General features: G+C 40.6%; 1 protein-coding gene across 8 annotated transcripts in view; it reads right to left on the bottom strand.

Annotated features, from left to right (window-relative positions):
- gpatch8 (G patch domain containing 8) overlaps positions 1-20,575 on the bottom strand; it is a 30,354-nt gene that overhangs the window by 6,103 nt on the left and 3,676 nt on the right. For 2 of the 8 annotated variants that reach the window (XM_086098339.1, XM_086097569.1), the window contains exons 2-3: positions 16,840-16,917; positions 8,394-8,466 (exon numbers count right to left, since the gene is read on the bottom strand). In XM_086098339.1, coding sequence (XP_085954465.1) covers positions 8,394-8,466; positions 16,840-16,917 — 151 coding nt within the window. Of the gene's footprint in view, positions 1-2,288; positions 2,331-8,393; positions 8,467-11,950; positions 11,969-14,826; positions 14,864-16,839; positions 16,918-20,575 lie in introns of all 8 variants that reach the window. The other 6 variants (XM_086060054.1, XM_086057553.1, XM_086061503.1 and 3 more) reach the window with 6 other exon arrangements.

Genomic DNA, 20,575 nt, shown 5'->3' with positions numbered 1-20,575 from the left:
AGCTTATTTTCATCACAGTTTAAGTGTCATCGTCAAGGGAGCAGCAACAGGCTGGCACACACAAGCAACAACATCCGTGAGGACAACAAAGCCTAACTGTGTGTATTCTGCAGCCTATTGCATCACCGTCCCTTCCTGATTGTTGTATGATTTTCCCTGTCTAGAGTTTAAGTTGTGTCCCACTTGTAAAGTTTATCCATAAGCTGTGAAAAGAGCTAGATCAGAAGGAAAGTAACTGGAGAGAAAAATAAATAAAGACAACCAAAAGAAAATTAAAAAAATGAAATCAAAACTACTTGGAAGATTGAGACGTAAACGGCTTAATCCACTCATAATCAGCCAAACAAAGCAGATAGAGATAAAGACATACTGTAGTCAAATAAAAAACAAGACACAAGCAATGAACTACAGCAGTAGTGACATCACAGGCCAAGGTATCGCCATGGTGACAGTGCAAGGGATGGGGATACTTACCTGCTAACACATGGATATAGGGAGAGATGAGACAGGGATTCTCAGAATATATAAATAAATAAATAAAATCTCAAATCGACCAGTGTGTGTTGCTCCTCTAACCAGCCAGATACACCAACCAGTCTTACTAATTATCATTTCAGTTTGGTTTCAGCTTTTTCATTTTTTTTTTTAATTATCCCTCACACATAGTTTTGGTTGCAGTGAATCACATTTATACTTATACCATTGGGCGTATGACAGCAATGTTGTGGACATGTAAAAACGCTATTTAACAACTAATGCTTTTGGCATTGTTTTACGTTTACATTTCTAAAAATAAATAAATATATAAATAATAAATGTTCTTTTCTTCCCACGGGAGGCTAAGAACGGATAGATTATTTCACGTACTTCCTTTTTTGAAATTGAGTTATCACAGCCCAATGACATTCAATTCTGAAATCACAAATGCATGGGCATTGTAACACCATGGCCTGCCAGGACTTTCAGTCCCACTGCAGTGTCTGTCACCTCCATAGACCTTTTGACACTTTTCTACTGCACAGTACTGGCTTGGATTGGACCGGCTCAAGTCTATTTGGGGGCAAAGTTCATGTTCTTTTGGAAACGAGACCACAAAGAAGAATGAGAGTTGATAAGGAGACAGAGGAGACTAGGGGCAGCAAGAAAATGGACTACCTCAGCAAAGGTGTGGAGTCCATTACTCCTGCATCTCCAGCTGATTCACATCAACAGGGTCAGCTAACATTAGCATGTACTTATTTTTGCCATATTGAGGAATGTATCCAACTAGTGTTACAATGATGTTCTGACTAATATGGTTGTACCTTCTTTTGCCAATGGAAAAGCGTTTGTAAACCCTTTTTACACTGCATCTTTAAGTAGACATTTTTCCAGCTGTTCTTTATAAATATCCCCAATACAGAATGAGGGAGGACAAAGCCGACCAGGCAATTTTCAGATTTCTAAGGATATATAGGTATAGGAGTTGTAAGAGACAGGTAGCCACCCAAATGATATCAATACCAGGTCAGGGGTGTGAACCTAGTACTCATTTCTGCTGCCTTAATGTGTTTCCAGCAATTGCCGCTGCCCATCTTATTTGTCACTTCGCATCTAATTCCTAAGGGATTGAGTGTTGCGGTGTGAAAGAAGTTGCAGTTGCAGCAATGCTGCTTAATGGTATAAAACGTAATTGTGGATACACTGTGGATCTAATGTCGTAGTTCTGATTTGGTAATTTTGCAGGATCTGTGTGTCAAAGAGCCGAGTGGGTACCGTGCAGCGAAAAAGGTCCATTCAAACTGACTGCCTCACAGATGACGCCTTAATTCAGGGAGAAAAATGTGAGTTGGGTGATTGTCTGGTATGCAAGTTATATGTATATACTGGTAGGTGGTTGGCATGCACATCAGTCCACTGCAGTGGTTTGTCTGAATGAGCCCAGAATTACAAGATTCATTAATAATTGCATCCCAAACCTTATCACCAATTGTCAAACACAGTGACAATATGTCCACATTACCCATCCCAGTGGAAAAAGAAAGGGACCAGACAACAACGATGTGCATCTAAATCACAAGGTGTGAATCACAAGGTTAAAAAAAAGAAGAAAAAAACTGAAAACAAAATGACAATGTTCTAAGAGTAATACATAATGCATGATAATATATACAAGCAGCAGAATGAGGACTAATACGGAGAGAATTGAAAGCCTATGTAGTAGCATTGGTGCTGTGATGACAGGAGAAACAAAAAATGGGGGTAAACAAAACAAAAACAATTTAATTGGGGGATAAAATAACATTTACCACTAAGTTTACCATCAGCACAACATGGGCAGGATCAAATCGCTGTAAAAAAGAAACACCAATTGGTTAAGCAGGAAGATTGAGACACAGAGAAGGGAGGACAGGGTTGGGTGTGTATGTGGAGTTGTGGGGCTTGGTTGGGGGCGGATCATTAACTGAACAGCTAATGTGTCCACACACCCCACCCGCCCACATCCCTTTACACACAGCTAGGTGCTTACAGGTTCCCTCTCACCACCTTCTCCAAACCACAGGTCCCAGTGCCCTGGCTCTTTGGTATTTATCTCGCTACCTCAACCAGAATATGCCCCAAACATCATAATGCCAATAATGTTCCCGTTTATAGGTCTAATGCTGCTACACACTGTATGGATACAAGTATTGGGACAAACCACCAAAAGGCAGATGTTGAATCTATTGAAATGTTAATCATCTTGAGGCCCTTTTTGCTTAAAAAAAATGCTTGAATGGGTTTGGCATAAAAGAGACCAACTCGCGTGGAGATCGCCAGCCAGGAGGCCCTCTGAGGTCCAAATTCATTGACGAGTCAAAGTTGTTGGGAGATTCAACTCAAGTTTTTCAATGAGCATTTGTGCCAGAACTTGTGTCCACATAGTGCACGGCTAAGGAACCTAAAGCCCCTGGGCCATAGACGGCCTGAGAATATTTTATTTGGCCCGTCATGCATTTTTACAAACAAAACCCTAGAGGAACTGTTTTGAAAACAGCTGAAGCCACAATCATTGACTAAAAACTAAAATGGCCCCAAATGGGAAAAAGGTGCCACAGATACGTATATAATCCCACAAACTAAACAATTTTGGAGGAGCTTTACTGGGTGAGGGACTGACATTAAACAGCTGAGAATGTCATCAGCTCAGACAAAAATAAAAGCAGCACACAAGCCAAGGGTGCTAATGTAATGAATCAAATACAAAATCTAGTTTTGGAGTATTAAAATGTGCCCGCCCCCTTCCCCCTTTAAGCTATTTTGCTTTGGTGAAGTTAGCAAACCCTTCCAAAGCTTGTTCCCCCCTCCCTCTTCGAGGGGGCATATTTAAACTACTCACCCCAAAATGGTGAAGAGGTGACACAAATGTACCTGGAGGATTTATCCCCCAGACTTTTAAGCAGTGCTCGACACATGTAGTGCATGCAGTACCTTTACTACTAAAAGTCACACTGTACTCCTGAGCTACATTTTATTCTGCCATTTTGTGCTAGATCAATAATGCGCTGAAAACACTGCTGAAAGCCCAGGGGGAGAGTGACAATCGGAGCCAGGCAACGGTGCACCTCTGGGACAAACAGGCGGGGAGAGCTAAGAAAGAGGAGAGGATGGGTGGGAGTGTGTAACCAAGGCAACGGAGATGTTGAGGGTATGGGAGGGTGGTGAGGTTTTCCCTGTAAGTTGACACTATGGCCCGGTCAGTTACATTCACACACACACACATCTCATCAGTCCCACGTGTGACAAGAACACACATCCAAGTGGCACAAGTTGCTTTAAAGTTGAAACAGGCAAACAAGCAGAGAGGGGGTGAAGTTGGGGGTCTACTCTGCAAGCCATTCAAGGTCTGAGCCGTGGTCGCAGCCAATCAGATACCCGACAGCAGCCGCGGAAACGGGTAGAACGGGCTAGTGATAAATAATGATTCTAGAGAGTGTGATGGAATCACGGCTTCTTGCGTCTATCTACATTGATTCAAATGAATTGTCATTTTTGCTCAAATCAAAGCACTTCACATCGGGAGCGGATTCAAATACAGTTTTAGTGATTATGAAGCAGAGAAGGAAGCTGACAGAGACCATTAGCCTACAGTACTGTAAAAAAAAATGGCGGGGGGTTACACTGAGGTGAACTGCCGAGTGGGAGAAAGAAACACACCCACACACACAGGCGCGCACGCACGCATACAGAAGGGATCCAACAAACCTTACCTAAAAGGGGCAAAAAGGGACAAAAGAAGAATAAGAACACAGTCAATACAGTGGAAAACTTAAAAAGGGGACAATGCTTTTCACTTGAAAAACGCCTTTGACAAAAGAGAATCAAAATGATTGCACTTCACACACATAACTGCTGTGTTGCAAATCAATGCATCTAGCAGGATGACAAACCCCTTATTTGTCTGAGTGGACAGCACTTTGCCGCACAGACATCTGCAAACAAAGCAGGAAAGCTTACGTAAGCGTACATCAGGGGCGCCCGGGGCCAGCTCTGCAACTTGTTCTCTCTCCTCTACAAAAAGCAAACATCCTTATCGCGTTCGATAGAATGCCTCGCTGCCATTCAAGGCCACATGGAGACACTGACAAATTACAACTATGCAAAGCCTGCCAATGACTTATGGTTAAGGCCCAACCGATTAATCAGCCTGGCTGATTGGTTTTCCCTTTATGTTCTCATCACTTTCCAATGATGTAAACAGATAACTATGATCTCATATTTTAGCGAATGTAATTTTTAGATGTCACTATTTTATACACAATCTATAGTTGTGGTTTGTTTTTGTTTAAAAAAAAAAAAAAAAAAAAAAGGTCCAACATAAACCAAACCTACATGTGGGAGCTAAAAAAAAGAGACACATTCAACGAACTACTGGTAACCCAAAACATGCATGACATAATTTAACTACATCACAACTTAAATTAAATACATTGCGCCATGCAATGCTTTCTGCCAGGGAACTAAGGTACGTTCACACTGCAGGGCGTGATGCCCAATTCAGATTTTTTGTTAAATCCTATCTTTTTATGGACTGTTCACATTATAAAAACAAATGCGACAATGTGAACGCAACGCGCCCGCTCGCATGTGCAAAGAGCACACGTCGAGTGATGTGCACCCAAAACAAACTACGTCACATTGCAGAGTTTACGGAAATAAATATGGCCCAACTCGACGCAACGTTTTCCCTCTAGCCAAGCCTCCGAGGCAAGCGACCTTTATCAGTGCCATATGCAAATTTAGCTGAGCTAACGCACGCTACTGATTGGTGGGCTGGTGGACTCCTTTCGCGGCCGTGTTAGGAGTTGGATTCATGTGTCTTGCCTGCATAAATTCTGCAAATTAAGCTGTGCGAACGCCCGCTCCCGTTTGCTGGACTGTTTTCATGCTTGCTCATGTTTGGCTGATGTCCTCGGCTTCCTCGAGTGTCAGTGTTTACAATCAGAGCAGAAACTCGCCGTACTATTTTTTTCCATCTCATAACGCCGAGGTTGGAAAAGATAGAAATATTTTGGGGAAATGAGGGGAGACTACTCGACATCTTCATTTCATTGAAGATGATGTTGCGTCATTGACGTGTGTGATGAACCGTCTGCAGGGCTGAATTTCTATCGCCACACATGTCAACTTTATGCTTCATGTTTCAAGTGTGATTAAATTAAAGACAAATAAAAAGTTTTGTTACTCAAAACAGCTCTGTATATTCACAGTATCAGTGTCAGTAGTCTCCCTTCCAAGCACTCTCTCCCGCGGGCACAGAGCGTATATCAGACTTTTGATGACGTATGAATCGGATGCGTGCGGATGAGCGTTCACAGTGCAAACGCATCACATACATATCCGATTTATATCCACATATGAAAGAGGCCAAGTCTGGTGTGCAAAAAATTGGAATTGTACCGTTGACACTGCATGAAAAAAATCAGATATCGGAATTGAGCTGCAGTGTGAACGCAGCTTATGTAGCTTTTTACAGACATTACCATAGATATGTACCAACGTTAGATATCATACACCTGTGCCTAAGGAGGCGATGGTGCTCATACGGGCAAAGTGTTTCCGAGTTCCATGTTTGTGGAACATCACAAAAACCAAAATATCAATGACATGTTCTGTGTTGACAGCACACGCTTTGGCATAGTCAAACAAGTGAGCTTCAGGAAAATTGTTTTAGAAATGAGCAAGTTATGATTTTGATGGGAACATGATCGCCACTATAGCTGAGCTAGGCCGCTACTTATCATGGCACTTGTAAGGCTCTTGTTTTTGCTACAAGAATAGTAGCTTGCTGATCACTGACATAAAAGCGGATTATAAGCGTTCAACATTAGCATTAGCTTCTAGCTAGGTGAAAGTCGTTGATCACCGCAAAGAGTTTCACAATGAGCGAGGGTCGCTGTCTGCGCATGTATGAAATGGGACCGCTGGTTAACAGAACTCGCAAATTTCCACACACACATATATATATATATATATATATATATATATATATATATATATACACATACATACATACACATATATACACATACATACACACACACATATATACACATACATACATACACACATATATATACACATACATACACACACGTATATATATGTATATATACATATACACATACACGTATATGTACATATATACGTATATCTGCGGTGCTGTGCGTATCCAAATGCGGAGCTGTGGAAGTTTTCCGCAAGGTTTCCATTTTTCCCGGATTCCGCATGCCGATGTTAATAACGCTGGAGAAATTACACGAGCCAGACAGGAAGTCAGGCGTCGACATTTGAGGAAGATCCAGTACATTTAAAAATTGTAATTTGCAAAGTTTGAAAAATTTGTATACTTGTCAATGGCAGTCAATGAGTTAACTTCCTTGGACAAATCTGGTTTCCAACTGCGCTGAATGACCTCATTATATTCTAGCTCCTGTGCCAACAGTATATTAACTTCCTAACTGGTGCAGAAGAGACAGAATCTCACACACAAAATTCCCTGTGCCATCTACATGACAACTGTAAAGGCCTGTTAGCAACATTTTAGAATATGTAAGATGGCAACATCAATATTCTATTAACATCCATATTTTTGCAAGAGTGTTGCTAATCACACTTGAGCAATAATGGTGAGAAAAATGTAAATGTCAGTGTAAATGGGTAAGAACAGCATTAAATGCCAGGTATTACTGTACCTGTATATGGAAACTCAAGCTCAACTTTAAGTATAGACTGCAAAGACTAAGTAGAGCTGTCAAACTATTTTTTTTTTTATCAGATTAATCACATCTTAGAATTTTTATTAATCACGATTAATCACTTAATTAAAAAGGCTTTTTATCAACGTTTTTTGCCCGCCAAATTTAAAGAGCACCTGTTATGTGTTAATTCTTGACATTTAATGTTATGAGGACATCTTCAACATTCTTTGATCCACTGCACACGCACATCCTCCTCTTTTTCTAATCAGTTAATTACTTGCATAATTTAAAAATAAAAAAAAATATGAAAACGCAAACATTTATTAAACGCTTTACTTAAATGCATGTAGTTATGTTTATTGTTTAAACACAACCTATGCTACCTTTAACGTAACCATCCCCTGTCAATCTTAAGGATCATTTGCGGTCAAAATTAATAGTGTGATTAATCTGCATTAATACATGATTAATGCGCTATTTTTTTGTGATTAATTAATTAGTTAACACTAACTTTGACAGCACTACTATAAACCCAAGGTTAAAGTTAAAAGAAAGGACGGGAAAAAAAGCAAATAGTGTAGAAAGTGCCAGGGAGTGATTTGTGATAGAAACAGGATTAAAAAAAGATATATAAAAAACTGAGCCAAAGAGCAGCTAACACGCTAACACCATGACGATTTGGCCTACTTGGCCCACATTTTACCAACATGGCTCCTAAGCACTGTTTCTTTACCTCTGAGATGTGTGCTGAACCGGGTCAGACAAGACACCAAAAGCAATTTAATGGAACATTTACATTTTCAGGAGATTTTATGATTCCAGGAGATGTCTAATCAGAGGACAGCTGATTGACCTCAAGCTATGGTAACTTAATTAACTGAAGGCTAACAATCTAAAGCCTTGAGAATACTTCACTGAATGTCTGTAAATCAAATGCATTTTCCAACCATAAGAATCCATCCCTCACCCTTATTAAGCTCCAAAAATATTTTTCTTCCCACTTCAAGTTTGCAGCAAAATGCGGCTACTGGCACAAGATTTATGAAGATTTATGTATGATGTTGTAAAGTCGATGGTACAAATAAGGACCCTGAAAATGTGAACAGAGAGAACTGGTGAGTGGCACCAGTGTACAATGGCAGTAGGGCTGTGTGTGGATGAGTGAGCGCTTACCCTGCATAGTTTTGCCAAGGCCCTGGCCCAACTTCCAGCCATGTTTCTGAAGCAGCCGGTGACCAATGTTGTCCTAGCAGACAGGAGAGAGGAGAGAAACCAGAAATAATCCAATAATAAGAGGAGCCTTTCCTCCGTGGAGTCACAGTTCACACAACAACAAAACAAAGCACTCAGTTCACACGATCATCAGCACAGCCACCACCACCGCCATCATTAACGTCATCCACGTCAACTACCAAGTGTTCATAAGTGTCTTCCATCACAAGTGTGGGGGCAAAAGGGTGGGAGACTGAGGGGGCGCTAGGTTTTCTACCCTTTAATGAGGCTATGTGTAGTCTGCATACTACAATAAATCTTAACGTGGGAGTGTGTGAACAGCCATTTAAAGGCAATGACACTGATCACTAAAAGTTGGAAGGGGGAGGAGGGCGATATATGCATCACACACACAAGCGTACACACAGATATATATATGAACCACTACAGAGCAAGATCTTTAGTAAACAAAGAAAAGTGACACAGAACAAGTATGGAAATCTTGCATTAACAAAATGACGACCAGAAACTCCAAGCTTGCTGTGATTCTGTAACCATGACAGGAGGAGGGGGTGGCGGGGAGCACCATGAAACACGTAGCTGTCACAAATAAAATACAAAACAACAAAAAGCAAGAGGAAGAGACAAGAGTGCTGCTAGCGGGGCCTTGGATTACCATTACAAGGCCCAGGGTGGACAGAATGTGCACGCGTGAAAGGATATGTGCAGGCCAAAAAGAGGGAGACGACGTATGCAAGTAGCCCCACTGAAAAAAATGAAAATTGCCGCTGTGCATGTTCTATATTTTCTTTTTAATGCCTCTTTTAAAAAGTATCATCTTTAATTGACAAGGGGATTATTAGTGGGAGGCATCTACTTGTACAAATGCCTTTTTCATAGTTCATTAAATACTTTTTAATTGACTGGCCTTACCTACAACACTAATGAAGACGAGCACTATCGTGATGTAGAACGCTAAAAATACTGCTAATTCTTTCTCTACATTGTTGAAATGGGACGTAGCTATTGAGGGTAGGGTATGTGGTAGCCTGGCTTTATAACTAATTTCATTATTATATTTTTTCTCTCATCGATTTCAAAGAGGCCATCTCATTTTGGAGTAGCTATGTTTTGAATTGTTTGTTTTTGCCAAAATCCGCCAAATGAAGATGAATCACAAGGAGTGCATATGAACATGCACAACAGGAATTCCTTCAACACTCCAGGACGAAATATGCAAGTCTCCTGAGACTGTTATGTCACTAGTATGGGTCAGCAAGAAAAAAAAACACACTGAAAACATTAAGTGAAATGCAAGACTGTCTCAACACTACACACTAAAGTGCAATCTCAAGCACAAATAAACATGACAATGAAATTTTCTTAATAAAAACTGTTGTTCTATTGTGATTATAACTATTTCAGGCTTGTCTGACATTCACCAGAGTGCTGCATTCTATCAAAAAAAGAGCAAAACATACAAACCAAACAAGAAGGATATTTATAATCACAAAGAGATTGATATCAACAATCATGGAAACGGAAGCTGAAAGGGGTTGGAACAAAAGAAAAAAATGCATGCAGCTTTTTGCTAAAACTACTTTTAACAAAAAGCATATTCTTTATTAGTAAACACACTGCCAAAGGTGCACATACAACTGAGGAGACGGGAGTGTAGGGATAGTGTTAAAACATGAAGTGTGTTAGTCGCAGGTGGATCAGACACAGAGAAGGTGGTGATGGCTCAGCAGTGCCCTTTTTTGACGTTTTTTTTTTTTTTTACATTTTACTTTATGAATAGATTAGCTATACAGGGGGCAGTAGAGAGCAGGCTGAGCCATGGCTGAGGCCGAGGGAAGCTTTTTGGCGGGTGAGGGGGGTAAACTGGGTATGGATGGGTTAGTGCATGTGAAGGGGAGTGGCGGTTACACGCATCACGCACAGCATCTCAGCTCACAAGGTCCTCAGGGTCAATAGGGATGGCTTCCAACCATTTCAGATTCAACAATTCTGTAAGGATCTCTCTGGTAGATCCTACCAAACCCAAAGAGGCCACTTCCCATTTCAAAAGTGTGATATTTTATCTAAGTCGAGAGCCACGTTTCCACCAAGTGGTACAGTTCCCTGGTACATCTCCATTGTCAGATGGTTTGAATTGAAAGGTACCAAAATATTGATGATGAGCAGTGAGCACTGCGTATACCGCTTTTGGCAACTGTGTGGTGGGTGTTGTGGTACAATATGGTAGAGTTATACTGCAATCTGTTGATGTTGACGGCCACCCTACAACGAGGACTTTTTGAGATTTGAGTTTTTATTTGCTTGCTCATGCATAGCTCAGTTGGTCTCTCAATGTGCAAGGAGCGTAGTCCTAGGTCTGCTCCTGAAACCTCGTATTTCATTGATTTTCAAGATGATGGAATCACTGTCGTTCGCTTTTATTATCAAAGGCTTTTTGTCTGGTAAGGAGGATGGCACGAGCGCAGCCCGATTTGCAAGTGACTTAAACCATTTTGATTAATGACTGCACCATAAATTAGCCATTTTTTTAGTCTAATAAATTTGTGATTGAATATGATTTTTGGCTGGTGTTGTATTGATATAATGTAACAACAAGTATAATACCAACTTAAACAATACAGCGTTTTGATTTCCAGAAAAGTAGTGTTCTTGGAGATGCGAGGATTCCACTGAATAAAGACGTTATGTAAAGTTCCTTGGGATAACCTCTGATGTGAATTAGCCTTAAGCACATAAAATGTAAATGTGCAATGCCAGAAATAGCACAAAAATAACACAAATGCATCAATTTAAGGCATCTTATTATTTTATAGGTTGATGTTACTACAACAACATTACTTGTCGCGATACACTGCACTATTAACACAAGATATATGAGGATTTACCATTCCAAACAGTACCAAGTCAAGCTTGAACTAACTTACACCACTTAGTGGAAACATACATAATACTAAAGGCCAAATCAAGAAGTTTTTTCTGACTAACATGCCCAAAGATAGACAGTCAGAAGATGTGAGGATTGTGGAGCATCTCCTCCTGCTTAGTGTAATTCGCCGATTTCATTGTGTGTGTTGGGGGCATTGCAGAGTTTGCTGCGGGGAATGTTGTACGCATCCCTTTCCGCCTCTCTTGGTCCCATACTACAGGATTATGCCACAATAGTATCTTTATTGATTGATTTAGAGCAGAGGCAATAGCTGAGACTCGGAGCAGGGTGTTTAATAAGAAGCTCCCCCAAGCGAATGACCTGATTAAGAAAGAAATGCTCCACTTTCCTTTAATGTGTTTGCACAAACCTTTTTTTTTTTTTTATTAAAAACAGGAAGGGCTGGTTAGGGCAAGATTTGCAGAGATGAGGTGCCGGCGGCGGGCGTGTCGGAGCGACAGATATGAGTGTACCAAAAGAATGGACAAACAGACGGAAGGACGGACGGATGAAAGCAAAGACGGCGAGTCCAACAGCAGTGCAAGTGGAGTGAAGGCATTTCCATACGAACCTGGCTTTAAATACTGGGCTGTCAAAAAAACAGTCACACGTGACACAACGTAAGAAACCAGGCCAAACGCTTTTGCAATTCTGATAGCTTGTCTACTTAAAAAAATAATAATAATCTAAAACTGCTTCTCTGTGCTACTTTAAAAAACAAACAATACTGTATACAAACAGAAAAGGTAGGCATGTAAAAAAACATATATAAAAAAATACAAAATCCAACTGCTACAGGAGAAAAGAAAAGCAGAAAATGTTATCCAAACAAAAGACCTCTACAAACTGGGTGGCGGGTTTTGGAAAGTGTGCACTGCGCTGTTACCGGCACAGTGCCTTGCGAAGATATGGCTATGGGAAGAGACATGCAGGGGAGCCCAACTAGAGACCTCAGAGTACTAATGTCGTAAACCTGTGCTGCAAATTGGGGATTGAGTGTATGTAATTGTGTGTGAGAAATATGATTGACATGGCTTAAATCATGTGTCAGGTTCTGGTTTGACTGCACCTAAAAACTGGTCTATGCGTTACAAAATTTAGCATGTACACTAATAGTGCACATTTAAAAACTTGTCGAACACACTTGTTGGTGCAGTGTACCGGTTGTGCAACAGTCCAGTCAGAAATTCGGACACTTGGGACTCAGTCAATCAGAGATGCTGCTACACGTTCTACACTAAGAATCGTTACAGGCAGTATACTTACCTCTCCATTCTGATGTTTGTCGCTGAGTAAAATGCCTTAAGAGTATATTAGGGACTTATTTAAAGTAAAATAAGTCGATAGTAACACATGTAGTTGATTGATTGGGAAAATAATGTACTTTCATGATCTGTCTTCCACTAAAATCATTGATAGAGAGTCTGTGCAAGTGATTGGGGTACAGATGTGCATTTTATGGCTCTGAGGGTGCCCACTGCATATCAGTATGGGTTGGGGTGGTGGGTGAGGTAAGACAAGGGTGGGTGGGGGTTGATAGACTAGGGGAGTAAAAAGGGGACAGTGGGGAGAAAAGTAGGGAGGATAATTGTTGGTGTCATACTGAATGCTACCATGCATGCAATGCAAAACCAATGTTAGAGAGAAAGGAGCAAAGATCAAAAGGGAGAGGGGTAAAGACATGAGTAAAATATCCCAGTCAAGTACCACAGACCTCTAGCTGCCTATAGATTACATACAACAAGAGGCTGAGGGGAGGGGCTCCGAGATGCTGTGCTGAACCATTCACTGAAACAAAGGACAAGCTTGTGACACAATCAGTGATCAGGCTGTGCCAAATACAGTGGTACCTTGACAGGGTTCCCATGGAGTAAATTCAAGACTTTTCAATTCCATTTAACTTCACAATTGCCACTGTCCCATGTTGTCCAAATTTACTACAGTACACAAATGACATGCATCCGGTCCTGAGCATCCCAACCAAGACCACATCAATGGTTTGTTGGTTCTGCAGTCGTGATTGTGGGATGTTACCACAAAAGTCATTCAGTAAATTATTTAATTATTTCCTAATGAATGTCAATTTAGAAATAAAATTGAATTTATTTTATGTTGAAAATTTTAAGATTCTTGAAAGATTGATCAAAGATATTTTAATGCCAATTAAGACCTTGTTTTTAGATTCATCGATTCAATGCCTTTTAAGAGTTTTTAAAGATCCATAGGAAGACCGCTTGAATTACCAGCGGCCCAACGTTCACGTTTTTATAACTACGAAGCACCATTTGGTCGATTCTTTGCTTTGTGCTCAGTGTGAAAGTCGGAATTACAAGTGATCTTCAGACACACTGCCGCTCATGTGAAGCAGAAATAAAGTAAGAGCAACATTTGCAGATACCCTCTTTACTGTTTGACCGGTAGAGTCACACAAATACAAAATGAAAAAATGAAATGAAAACTCACAACATGCTCCAATATTCCACAACTCGCGTCTAGGAGCTCACACAGACCAACCAGCCATGCTCCAGATGTCACACATTATGCCCCACACTCTTATGGGCATACAGCTCAGACGCAGTTGTTGTGACTTTTGGCTTGTCAGAACATACAGTAATTCTGTTTTGTTTTTTTAAATAACCAATGTATTTACATGTTTTTAATGAACACACTTATAAATCAAGGTACCACTATACATAGCACTCTTCATTTGAGAATTTGACCACTTTTTGAGGTAACAACTTTATATGGTTAGACGCTGTAGCTCAGCTCCCGGTGTCCCCCCACCTCCATCCATAAATAATAGCGCAGGAGCATAAGAGCCACTCAAGCCAGGTAAGCAGGCCACCTCTCGCCTTTTTGTATTTTTTCCACCACCCACACAGTAGTGGATGGCTCCCTCTGTGAATGAATAAGTGTTGAAGAGAAACTGCCGTTTTATTGCAGCTTTACTTTTGGTGCGCAATAGCGTACAGATGACTGCAAATGTATTAGATCTGGTGCTGGCTGTTGTTCCAGTCCGACTGGTTCAGGTAAAACATCCACAGGAGGTCTGGCTCAACTCCAAGGATGCAAAGAGGGCTTGGGCGGCTGGGCCTGCCTAACACGATGCTTCAGAGACCACTTTTAAAAGGGGACGGAGAAGAAGGAAGACAGTAAACAGGAAATGCTCCCTGCGCTATTTTTCAGGTGCCTCTTTTGCAAAAAAAAATTAATAAAATGCAGTCCCATTTGCACAAGCACCATGCCAGCACAGAATGACAGAGGGTACTGTACACCGAATCACTGTGTAGTAGGGAGGGAGCGAGACAGAAATTAAGAAACAGGTAGAATAGAGATTTAGAGTGTAACAGTGGTGAGTGAGAGCAAGAAAGAGACAAAAACAGTCAAGAAAAGCGTTACAAGGACCCTAGAGACAGGAGTAAGAAAGCAGAGCGTGCAAATACAAACCGGGTCATTGCTGCTTAGCTAATAGGGGGCCAATTCGCTGCAGGAGAGAAATGTCGAACACCCCAAGTTGTGTACAATAAGATAACTGTCCTACAAACACAAACAAATTCTAAGCTGCATACAAACAAACAAACACAAACACACACACACACACACACACACACACACACACACACACACACACACACACACACACACACACACACACAAACACAAACACAAACACAAGTATCCATTCACATCATCTAATGTGTGCTTCGTTGTTTTGGGGAGTGGAGTAAGCAATGCTCACTAACTTTGACTGGGTTGGGCGTTAATAAATAAAGATATACAGTTGAAACCAGAAGACACAAGAGCCTTTTTGTCTGACATGAAATAAGACTTAAACCGTTCCTGGTCTAGGCCAATTAGGATTGCCAGAATTATTTCTATTGGCTAAATGCCATAATAATGAGAGAAGGACTTTTTTCGACAAGTTTTAATTACTTTTAAGTTCTCATACGACTTGGGTCAGATGTTTTGGATATCCTTTCATAGGTTTCCCACAATAGTAGGCAGGAATTATGACTCATTTCTCCTGACAGAACAGATGTAACTGAGCCAAGCTTGTTGGCCACCTTGCTCGTCCACATTTTCTCAGGTCTTCCCATGAATTATCAATAAGATACACTGACTTTGTTATCCTTAAGCCACATTGTAACCAGTTTGGCAATATTGTCCATTTGGAGAGCCTAATTGCACCCAAGCTTTAACTTCCTGGCTGATGTCTTGAGATGTTGCATACGTATTTGCACATGATGTTCTTTTATCATGCTGATTTTGTGAAGTGCACAGAGCCCTTTCATCCAGTTCAGTTTATTCTGGCTTTTTTATGTTTCTGTTGGAGTAATGGCATCTTCTGGAATCTGGATCTAGTGCTATGTGCTTTTCAGTCCACGTCGGTACAGTATTTGTTTCACTGTGAATAAGGTCACATTCTTGCCAGTTGCAGCCAACATACAACAAGGTCTTTTGCATTTGTTCTTGAGTTAATGACATGCATATTCCAGACCAACGCGTAATTATTTCTGGGACACAGAAGCAATCTCCTTCTTGAGTGATATGATGGCTGGACATTCCCAAGGTGTTTACAATTATGAGCTGATGAACATGCCACCTTAATGCATGTGAAAATTGTATTCAAGAATGAAACACACTTGTGCAAGTCCAATATTTTCTTCCTGATATCTTGGCTGATTTCTTACGACTTTCCCATGATATTACACAAAGAAGCAGGGTGTTTCAGGTGTGCCCTCAATACAAGCGTGTCTCTATTTAACTCAAATATTGTCAATAAAGCTGTCAAGCTTTCAAAGACAATCTGGGTTTTCTCAAATTGTTTAAAAGGCACAATAATCTTAATGTACGCAAAGTTCCGACTTAAAAAAAATAATGAAAAAATGTCCCAAAAATATCCTCCTGTCATTAATCTTGTTATTTATTCATCAAATTGAATTAATTTTGGTAATCCTAACTGACCTCAAACAGCACAATTTGTCAGATTTCACACCAGACATCGAGTTAAACAAAAAAAAATATTTTTTTTTTGTTATATAGTGTATGTAAACTTCAGGCTTCAACTGTATATGAACAACTCACTTGAACTTTTGATTCAAATAGCAGCTCTATAGATAGCAACATAAAAATATTTCTCCGTAAACAAAACTTGATTGACAGTGCTTTATCCACTCCATTTTTTTTTATATTCTATAAACTCATCTCAAAGTCTAACAAAGGATAATGACAATGTCATTTTCAACTAAAACCAAACATCAACTTAAATGTCAAACAGGACATGGATAGCAGAGGACACAGGGATGAGGTTTTGAGAGGTATTAATGAACACAAGATGAGCGTTCCTATTGGTTAAATTGAGTCAAGAGAACACAACGTTCAAACAAACCAAAAAAAAAAATCCCTGCATCCACTCTCACAGCTAATCCAATGATGCGGGACAACAGGATGAGGCCTTACCGATTCAATGGGTTTGTCCAGGGATGCCTGCTCCAGATCCACTTGGCCATCTTCATACTGGTCAAAGTGATTCCCGCCCTGAATGACACACATTTAAAAAGCCTATTTCACACACTTTTCTTTACTGTCATGAATTACAGAACTTCTGTTTAAATGTTATACTCTACTATTTGAAACCAAAATATATTTTAGACAACGGTAAAACCCATCACTGCCATGTCCATTGTCCACTCATCCTGCAAGAGGAATAGCCATGCAACTGCAGAACACCACATGCTATGAATTTATGTTGTTGATTTTTTTAACTCCAAATAGGGAGCGTTTGTACGCTGAACAGATGGCTTCCTATCTTCGGCTGTGGTGGTAGGCGAAGATTGTGTCTCGTCGCGTCGGTCAACCTTCACGTGAGCAATAAATGCAAAGAGTTCAAAAACAGTGATAAAATATTTGCTGAATTTGAGAAATAAAAACAGTTGATTATATAAACAATATAACCAGGTGTTCATTCAAAATTGCCGCCCGACTTCCAAAATGTGAGAGACCCCACATGTGACAAGGAAAACAATCACGGGAGAAACAGTTTTGAACGTTCCGTGTGGTGTGCAGCCACATGGCACAATCAACACATCACACATTAGATGATTTCATTCATGAATGTTTCTTGGTTAGATGGGAAGACTCGCAAAACCGCTCACGATGAATCGTAACTTCCGAGTAAACAAACATGGAGGACCAGTCGTGATACTTCCTGGTTTGTTTTTAGCTGGAAAAAAAAGCGGCATAAAAAGAAAAGGCATTTTTCTTTTAAAAAGAGTGTATATAGTGCAAGCATGCACCATTACTGTTTTGATTTCGGATTCCCCACCGTCTTCCTCGCTATCTTTTTTTTCTTTCTTTTTTCTAAAAGAGCTCAGTATTGTTCATTCGGTAATGTCATCATAATTGCTCTTTTTTTATATATATATATATATTTTTTTTTTTTGTATGTGGGTGAGTATGTGTATGTGCGTGTGTGCGTGTATTTGTTAGCTCACCAAAAACCTATTAGGAAAAATCTCATACCGTTCACCTAAACCGAACACCGCCGTCAGGAGACCCGAGGGGACCAAAGAAAACCAAGGAAGGTGAAATCCAGCACCGACCTGCCTCGCTTTCTGATTGGCTGCACGTTACAGTCAACCGGCTGCGTGATCGTTTGTCCTCGGGGCACACGGTGTGAAGTCGGGCCAAAACAGTCAAACATGTTGCGCGGCCGATATCGGTCTGAGCTGGCATGATTAACTGTTAAGATTAAGATTCACTGATTGTCACACCCACCTAAGTGGGGCAAAATTCATTCTCCGCATTTGACTCATCCCCTGAGCGAGCGGTGAGCGGTGAGGAGCAGCAGCAGCAGCAGCAGCAGCAGCAGCAGCAGCAGCAGCAGCAGCAGCAGCAGCAGCAGCAGCAGCAGCAGCAGCAGCAGCAGCGGCATCGCTCGGGAAACATTTGGTGATCTATAACCCCAATTCCAACCCTTAATGCTGAGTGTCAAGCAGGGAGGCAAATGGGTCCCATTTTTAGAGTCTTTGGTATGACCCAGCCAGGGATTGAACCCACGACCTCCCACTCTACCAATGGGCCACTGAGCTGGTTAAGATTATCGTTTGGATGTCTGCGCCTCTTTACGATTTTTGGGAGGGGAAATTTGGGGCTAAAATCTGGCTAATTCCCCTGCCGTGTGAACCAGGCTTAATAAAGCCCCTGGTTCAGGTACCTGGGATAAACCTGCAAAAGAAAACTTGCTCCACAAAAATTTGAAAGTTGCTCCTCAAATGAAGTCAATGATCTGCAAATCAGCTACACAAAAAAAGAAAAAATCTGAGCCTTGTATTTATATACTGAAAAAGCAGTGATTAATCCACATATTACAGACTTTTAACCTGAGGTAATGTGCGCTCAAGCCACAAATTTGTTGCAGAAGTCGCCTTGCCATGGATAGACATTCTTCCAGCAGGAAACCGTAAAGAATAAATATTTATTTATATTATTTTATTTAAAGTTGATGCAAATCCAATTACCCCCCCCCCCCACCCCCATGTAGAAAAAAAAATCTGTCCGCACTGCCTCGTTTGTTTAAAAAACAAAACAACACACACACACACATCCACATTAACGCAAACAAAAATGGACAAGTGCGTTTTTAAACTCAGTTAGATGCATGCCAAGCCTCTAGGGCTAGCCCAAGGGTTAAGGTAAAAACTATTCATTTGATTGAAAAAAATTTTTTGTTTAAATTGACTGCGGTCAATTAACACAAATTTAAGACCTCACCCAGATAATTCAATACTTTTTCAATAATTTTTAAGGTGGTATTTCCAAATTATAAAAAAGCAATGCTTGAAAGCAATGTCAGTTTAGTGATGGGACCATAAACAAACAGCAGTCCACATGGGGACTTATTTATGAGGTGCACCCCAGTCTCATTTTCAAAATGACGGAAATCCTTCGTCACGACGGAGAACTTTAACCCATGCTCAAGACGGCAGTAGTTAGCCAAATACTGCTCAACAACTTCCACCATACGTCACACAAACACGGACTGTTAGCGCACACAATACTTTTAATACTTAAAAAAATACAAATTAAAACAAACAAACATGTAAACTGTAACAGTCAATCAGAGTGACTACATCATAAACGGAGCATAGAGGAAAACAAAGAGAATAAATACAAAATGAAAAAAGCTACACTTGTGTTTTTTTTAAACAACTTGAGGTATGTGTGTGAGTGACGTGTACGTGTGTAGAGCGATGACGTAAAACTCCGTTTACGACGGTCACACGCAAACACGGATCCGGAGAAATCCGCAAATCTCCACTTTGGCCGGAGGAAACCTTAGTTTTTAAGGAAAAAAATCCCCAGAGTGGATGACAGGGCAAAACGCAGAAAAATATCTCCAGTTTGCAAAAACCTTTCCTATGTGTAAATACTCAACAAGGCCTATGTTGTGTAGCCCTACTAACCCAACACAATACAGTATATTATTTTTTTCACATACTTCAGTTGAGACTTGAAATTGCTGAGAGGCCAGAGAATGTGATTTCACGAGCACAATATATGAGCCCACAATGATGTGATTTGATGTAATACTGCTCACTAATTCGGATTAAAACAGGAGCCTGCATCAGCACCAGCAATGCCAGTTAGGGAGGGATTATGATAAACAGAACTGCCCATAGAAGAGTGAATCGATTTCTAACACACCCCCCCACCCCCACTCTGTCTCACTCTCCTTTGGGTGACTTTGATATCAGACCACTGCATGTGCTAGCGGTGCAGCACTAATCTGCTGCAAATTTGTATTCTCTGGACTCTCTCCAATGCACATGACAGTATGAAATAGGGTTTGGCAAATTGGCATGATTAAACAATTTGATAAATGTTGTTGATGATTTAGGTCCCGTACTGCATTTTATCTTTCTTGTTAATGTGAAGTACGGTAATCCCAAACTTAACACATTCTGGTTTTACGTACTCTGTCCTCCTCAGAGGATGCAGTGCCACCAAACCAGGAGTCCTGCTTTGCTGGCACTGCATCAATCTATTTCTATACAGAGTGGTGCGTAAGAGTAAGACTGCATTAACATTGGCCAATGAGGAAAAAACGATCCCTGCGTAGTTTCAAGGCAGAAAGAGAGAGAGAGAGATTTTGTTTCAAGTTACTGGTACATTTTTTGTAATTGAATCGATTAAT

Source organism: Leptonotus elevatus, chromosome 1, assembly GCF_054856555.1.
Source record: "Leptonotus elevatus isolate MCC_2025b chromosome 1, RoL_Lele_1.0, whole genome shotgun sequence".
Lineage (NCBI taxonomy): Eukaryota > Metazoa > Chordata > Actinopteri > Syngnathiformes > Syngnathidae > Leptonotus > Leptonotus elevatus.
Note: the sequence above shows the minus strand (reverse complement) of the source record. Positions and strands in the feature narration are given on the sequence as shown.